Raw genomic sequence first — 7,238 nt, forward strand, 5'->3', positions numbered from 1 at the left:
GGAAATTTTCGTGCAGCAGCGCTCTGGCTGAGCTGAGCAGAACAAGGCAGCCTCCGGTATGACGTAATGCGGAATCTCTTCACATGCGCCAGTGTGGCGGCACAGGGGTTAAAGACTGATGCAAACACAGAAAATAAAATAGAATAAAATAATAATAATAATATTTAAAAGAAAACTGGCGACACAAGAGAAGAATTACACCATCGAACTGTGTAGTTATACGAGTCCAAATGAAATGAGTTTACAGGTTAAGCTTTTTGTCTTGAGAAGATGACGTAATTTAGACAAGTAGAACTGGGATATTGATTGAAGTCAATTAAGGGAAGTGTGAATATAAATGCAACTACAAAATGTTTTCTACTGAAAATGTCCATGATAAAATGAATAAACATTTAATTTCTCGCTAACAAGGCGAACATTAAGGTGTTATATTTAAATTCTATTTAAATTAAGCAATTTCTCAGTTGGGATCAATAAAGTATATTCTATTCTATTTCAGTTGTTCTGACACATTGTTTTCGACCTATAAAACAAGACGGAAACTTAGAAGTGAAAAAAAAAACGTATTCCTACCTCTTAAACTTTTTTTTACATTTTGTGAAACGACAGACAAATATTTTAATGGAATTAATTGTGCCCAATCAACACAACAGTGGGACGAGTTTGATGTGGAAGCAAAATAGATATTTTAGGATGGTTGGATTTTGCTCCATCCATCTCTACATCTAACTTTCCTCCCTGTCCCTACTAGAACAACATATCATCTCAGCGTGATGCTGCTACCATTTATTTCAAAAGTTGGAAAGGGGTTGGGGGACGTTGTCATTGGGGGTTGATGGACGAGGGGATTGGGGACTTGGAGAGTCTATAGACTTGCTAATAAAGGAAACCAAAGCCTTAGGTAACAAACAAACAAACAAATAAACTAACTAACTAGAATAAAAAACAACTATGTTCTCTCATATCTTAAATAATACTATTAGCTAGAAGTGTGGTTGGGGAAGGTTGAAAAGGGGTGAGGGGATATTGTGCCAAGCAAATTTATGTAGGGGTGGCCATTACACCCCCCTGACCCGCCTTTGGTTGCGTCACTCATTTTTGTATACAACCCCACTGTGAAGGGCCAAAAGAGCCACATGGGGGCTCTGGAGCCACAGGTTGTAGAGTCTACAATTCCTGCCATAAAGATACATGTGAAGTGCATCAAAAACTGATATGCAATTATGATCTTTAGTCAAGTCTGCATGTTATATTTCTATTTTAAACACACACATGCATTTATTGTTTTATTGTCTCCTTTTTCTGCGCATATTTGACCTTATCAGTTATTAATATTCAAAGAGAGAATATTAATATTCGCTCTTTGTAAAATACACTTGTGACGTTTCTCAACGGCTCTTGAACGCAACTTATCCCCAACGAGCGCGTGCCCCCGTTGTTACTAGCAAACCGCTCAGAAGATTGACAGCAACTTGATTCATTCGGAGCAAACCTTGTTGCATGGAAACACGAAGCATTTCTAAACTTTTAAGCATATAGGTGAGCGACAATAACACAACGGGCAGAGGTGGCAGCCAAAAGTTTGAGTAAGTTGATAGCTAGCATTTTTCGCTTTCGCTTTCTCCCATGACAACGACCCCCCTCAGCTCATTAATTTCTCATTAGCTTGGTTAATTAAACGTCAAGTTAACGTCAGCTGACAGAGCGACATCCGGAGATGAGTGAAGGTATGTTTACCTCCTGTTTACCAACTTTGTTATAAAATGTAACCATGGGAGTTTAAATCCCTCTGATTTATTGTGAAAGAAGATCAATTTCGATGTATTTTAAGTTTTTTAGTCTCCAATTACGCTAGTTTTGATGATAGAAATGTCTTTGCTTTCCCTCAGGACCTTTAAGGACGTCTAGATAGTTCGTTATTGCACAGCAAATATCCCACTTGGAAGAGTTGCAACATGCCAAAAGTTAAACCCCTCACATTACCATCCAAGGAAGGACGAACTAGTCAACAAGGTAATCATGGATGTTGGCGCCTAGTAGTTACTTATACTTATTGTCCCACAGTGGGGTCATTCAGGTGTCACAGSAGCAAGTTTAGGTAAGTGGGTAAATACCCATTCAAAGACAAAACATAAAAATAAGAATAAACGTGTACAGTAAGGGCAAAATTTAAATGTGAGAAAAATAGACTGTGCAGTCAAAGAATATGCATATAATCATTTAGGGAGAAAAATACACAAAATGTGCATGTATGGAAGTCCATAACAACAACAAATAATCAAAACAAGCAAGAAAGAAATACACATGTACTGATTAAACCTAGGCTTAATTATTTTACACTKAGGATAAAACAATGATGTGTGGAACACATTTTCGAAACCAAAAAAAAAATCGAAATTATTACACTTGATAAAGTTAAATAGTCTCATTTTGTTTTGGTGAATCCAACGCTGTTTTGTACATTTGGATATGGCCAGGATGGCATTTATCACAGAACCACCATTGAGAAACAGGCATTAAGTTATTTATTTAGTTAATCTTTGGTTAAAAGTATTTACTTGCAGCAGCATAATCTGRCAATTCTTTCTTTCATTTAGCTTTTTGCTTGAATACTTTCAATATCTTTAGAGCATTGACAGGATGAAGATTATTATTGTAATTAATATATTGTTTTAAGAAATTCTCTTGTTCATTTTTCCTCTATAGGTGTGATCTTGTGTTAACCAATAGCCTGTTAATTTCTTCACTGCATAAATCGTGTCAAAATAAAAGTTTATTTTTGTAGCAGGATTGTTGCTGCATAAAAGATTAATTAATTCAAGGCCTTTAGCATGTCTTTGTTGTGGGTGCTTATAAGTGTGGTTGACTTTGTATTTCATTACACTACCCACCATAACTGTGGGCATAATCAGACACTAATAAGAATTAGATTTGACCATATCTATTTAGCGTGGGAAAACAACCAAACTGAGAAATAATCTGATTTGACTATAATAGCTATTCATAATTACTCCATAATGTAACTGAAACATTTTTGTTATTTATACTTGCCATTTTTAAGCTCATCAGAATGTCTAAGAAACTTTGGTCAATAATTGATGTTTTCCTTTCCTGTTAATTTAAATATATTCCAACACTCTGGAACTTTTCAAAATAGGAAAGATAAGAAAGAAAAAAAAAGCTTGTCAAATGAGGTAGTCGTGTGCTAATCTTTGCAAGTCTGGACATGTCTGCAAGAAACTTTCTACTGGCCTTGTTTGTCACTGGAACTGTTATAAACAAGTGTGGGTAGTGACCCCAACATGGCACTGTGTATATCGAGTCAGGATTTAACTATTAAAAACAATCTCCAAAGTGTTGTGTTAGATAACGGCATCAAAGACGGACTTTATGGAGGGCTGTGTCTCCATTTCAACATTAAAAAAAAAATTTTTTTTACACATGGGCACCAATAACTGTGCAAATCTCTGTTAATTGCAGTTACCTGCAGTATACATAAATAGAAGGTAACAAAATATTTAGATAGTTGTTTCTTTTAAATGAACTATTTTTTGTCCATTTGCAGTTTAAGGAGGTCCAAATAAACCTCCTTAAATTTATTAGGGTGCCTGTGTGGTGCTGCTGGCTGTGGACAAAGATATTTTAAATGTATAACTAAATGTATTATTAATACAGTTTCCTCTACCTCGTTTCAGTTTGGCTATGAGACTTAGAGTTTCTTTTTGTGTGCATTATAACCCTGCCAGCATGATTTAGAGCAAACCTTGCCACATTCCTGCTCCACTTGGTTATTTCAGTGTGTATTTTTCACAAAAGCTATCCAGCAGGAAATGAGCTTTATTCTTGGTTTCCCTTTAATTCTTGTTACWCTGTGTTTTGTCAGAGGCTACTCACAAATTAAACACTTGGTCAGTTAAATGATCGTCATTGCTAAAAAGCTGTCAAGTATGAAATGTTGCTGATCTTACCTTTTTTTCCAAACACTATGAGCCCAGACACTTCTTGTGGGGTATCCTGTTGGCATGACAATKAACCTGTTTCTCTCCCTCATGCAGGAAAACCTATTAAACAATTACAAAATTTGAAATAAAATTTGACATACTCAAAGTCATGGATCCACTCTACCTGAGCTTGAGGTATTTAAGCAAAGACGAATCTGTAAATAAATTCAGTCTGTGATTTAAAGTATTGTTTCAAGTGGCACTAAGTTCAACACTTTAAATTTGAAAACCATTTTGTATTTTTCTTTCCACTTGACAGTTATGCATTACTCTGTGTAGGTCTGATCCATAAACTTCCAATAAAATACATTAAGGTTTGAAGGTACCATATGGTCACATGTGGAAAGATTTGTATTATAAATACTTTTGGAAGGCACTAGAATTTAAGTTTCTATAGAATCCAATGCTGCTGAAAAGTTTGTATTATGATGGAAAGAATATGTAAATAATATTTTAAATACAGTGTTGTGTCCACTTTCATCTTCCCAGATGTAATTAGACTTTTCTTGTAATTAACTTCCCAGAGAATCTGTAATGTGTTCTCTGAGGAGTTTGTATAATTCATCTTTGCATTTATACTATAAATCGTTGTAACCAAACTTTCTCCTTTAAAAGAAAGCCAAGTATCACAAGAGATCCTTGTGCCACACTTTGCGAACCAWGGCAATAGAGTAATTTTGGGTTCTGTGAAAAAATTCAGGGTTGTTGAGTTGATTTTCAAAGGAAGGAGGGATTGATGGAAACTTAAAATCACAGTACTTACAATGGTTAAAAATAACACATTATTTTGCCATTCTTGCAAAAACAGGCATCAATAGCATCAATATCATTAAACCAACAAAGTAGTTAAAATGACAAAAAACAACTTTTCTGACCTGTGTGAAATATTTATTTTAATTTTAAATTTGAAACGTACACAAAGAAAATATTTTTCATCTGTGACAAATGGTTCAAAATAGCAACATGTTCTTTGTCAAAAAATTTTAAGGCTTCTCTTTAAAGCATTGTTTACTTTTAAATTCAGGTTTGTGAACTCCAGTATCTGTGTCTTTCACCATTTTCCCGCCAGATGGCGCCCTTTTACCATGAAGAAATAGGAAACGTGCCCTTGGGTTTGTCTTGAGACAGATTCTTTTTTTTTCCTTTTTCAGTAAAGGCTGTGCCACTAGAATCAGCTGGCGAATAGAAAAACAAAATATMTTTCACAGCCAAATACATTTTATTAATTACTTTGCACAGTATCATTATGACAATTGTGTGTGTGTTTGCTCCAAGTAAGGCCTCCTTGTTTCTATTTTTATTTCCATTAAAAGATTATTGCTTGTAATGGCTGTGAGTTCTGCTGCTATGTAAAGATAAGTGCTTCTTATTTTGTAGTGACTATTTAAGGTACACGAGAAACAGAACTGATGGAATTAAATATCCTTACGTTTTGTCTTTCATTAGATCAAGCAGACCTTCAGGCTATSTGCATTGGTAGACGTCAGATTTCTGCTTTACTGAACACTCCCTCACCATGTGCCAGCACTGCTATCTGCCATATCCAAGACATGGGGAGTCTATTAAAAAAATGGTTTCAGAAGGTAAAAAAAATACTCCGTGATAAAGTGTGTATCATGTTGAATTGAGAAAAAAAAAAATATTATAATAAAATCGGTACAAAACACATTTTTTGCTGCTTTAATTTTTGCCAGCCTCGAATAGGTTGACCAGAGATTGATCCAGATAATCTCCAAAGCATCAAAACTTTAAGGTGAATTATTTGCTTGTTTTTAATTGGCTTTTTTTCCCTATTGCATAAATTATTACAGGATTTTGGTGGTTTTCACAGACTTCAGAGACTCTCTATCAAAGATGTAGATTCTGATCCTACAGGCTTGTATGTTGAAGGGAAAGCGATTACTGCAAGAGGTAAAACAGGACACATGAATAACATTTCTAACTTTCTTTTCTGTAATGCTCCAATACATCTACACCTAAGCACTATGCACTTGTGTTAAGTCGACTTGAATATTTCACAAAAGTTTTGCCAAATTTAACCTGGAGGAATGTGTCATCATCATAACTTTTTTCCCCTCTAGAAGGTTATCAAAAATCACCTCTAAAGGAGAAAATAGAAGATGTCCTCTCTGAAGTCATGAATCTGGTTGAGCGTTTGGAGGCTGATCGTCAGTTTGCAGAGGAAGCTCTKCAGAAAGAGAAGAGAAGACGAAACGTCCTAGTGAACAAAATTGACGCTATTTCACTGTGGAAGCTAAACGAGCATCCCGCAATTATTCAGAAAGGTCAGTGACTGTGAGCTATCGCATAATCTGTTTATCTCCTGCGAAGAAGTACTGTTCTGTTGCTCTCAAACCCAGCTAATACCCTTGCTATTTATCATTGGTTTTTGCCTTCACTAGAGCACGATGCTTGCAGTAGAGACATCGCTGAGTTGAATTGGCAGCTTAAACAGCAAAATCAGAAAGTTGACGAGGTCCAGGAGAAATTGTTGGAGTCTGAACTGCTCAACCAGAAATTACAAGAAGATACTGTGTTTGCCAGAAACCAAATCCCCATAGTGAAAGAAAACAATAAGCGCCAGGAAGACGTTTTACTTCTGCTTGAAATTGCCCAAGCCGAGGTATGCCTCAGTTGAAAGTATTTTAGCCTCTGTCCAGCTATTATCCATACATGTTGTTATTTCAAACAAGTATCATTAAAAAAAACAAAAAAACTCTTGCTAGTTTTTAACAGCTGCTTATTGAAGGGTTAACATTGTGGTGGGAAATGCCTCTATTTAGTGTCATGTAAAAGTAAATAGTGAATCTATTTGATTTGAGCCGATTTTATGCAGATGCCTCTGTCGTTTTGGGTTCTGATTTTCATATATTTTCTAATGGTATAACTTTTTTATAGACTCRAGGTTAAATCACATGGATTTTCTTAACATTTCCTACTTAAACCATAAGAAATGGTTTAAGTAGAATGCAAGTCATTCATGCATTCTAGTCTAATTCTGCTGTCCAAGGCACACTGGAGAGAAAACTCAGGAGTTTTAGGTTTGCCTTCTGAGCCTTCAAAACTTTAGCAAACTGCAAACCTTTGCGTAAGCATACAATGTTTTTTTGCTCCAATTTGTCACATTACAGCTTCCTAATTGGAATTTTAGGTGATAAACCACCTATCTGAGTCCTCCACTTGTTACCTGTATTAATGGCACCTATTTGAACTCGTTATCAGTATAAAACACACCTG

The 7,238-nt window shown here is 35.5% G+C and overlaps 1 protein-coding gene across 3 annotated transcripts in view; it reads left to right on the forward strand.

Annotated features, from left to right (window-relative positions):
* The first annotated feature begins 1,393 nt into the window (after window positions 1-1,393).
* The window catches only part of ccdc178 (coiled-coil domain containing 178), a 24,992-nt gene continuing 19,147 nt past the window's right edge, over window positions 1,394-7,238 (forward strand). The window contains exons 1-7 of one of the 3 annotated variants that reach the window (XM_008434236.1): window positions 1,394-1,586; window positions 1,666-1,727; window positions 1,890-2,013; window positions 5,448-5,584; window positions 5,813-5,912; window positions 6,083-6,286; window positions 6,404-6,624. In XM_008434236.1, the coding sequence (XP_008432458.1) occupies window positions 1,956-2,013; window positions 5,448-5,584; window positions 5,813-5,912; window positions 6,083-6,286; window positions 6,404-6,624 (720 nt within the window). In that variant the 5' untranslated portion in view covers window positions 1,394-1,586; window positions 1,666-1,727; window positions 1,890-1,955. Of the gene's footprint in view, window positions 1,728-1,889; window positions 2,014-5,447; window positions 5,585-5,812; window positions 5,913-6,082; window positions 6,287-6,403; window positions 6,625-7,238 lie in introns of all 3 variants that reach the window. The other 2 variants (XM_017309843.1, XM_008434237.1) reach the window with 2 other exon arrangements.

This window comes from Poecilia reticulata, linkage group LG17, assembly GCF_000633615.1.
Source record: "Poecilia reticulata strain Guanapo linkage group LG17, Guppy_female_1.0+MT, whole genome shotgun sequence".
NCBI classification, from domain to species: Eukaryota; Metazoa; Chordata; class Actinopteri; order Cyprinodontiformes; family Poeciliidae; genus Poecilia; species Poecilia reticulata.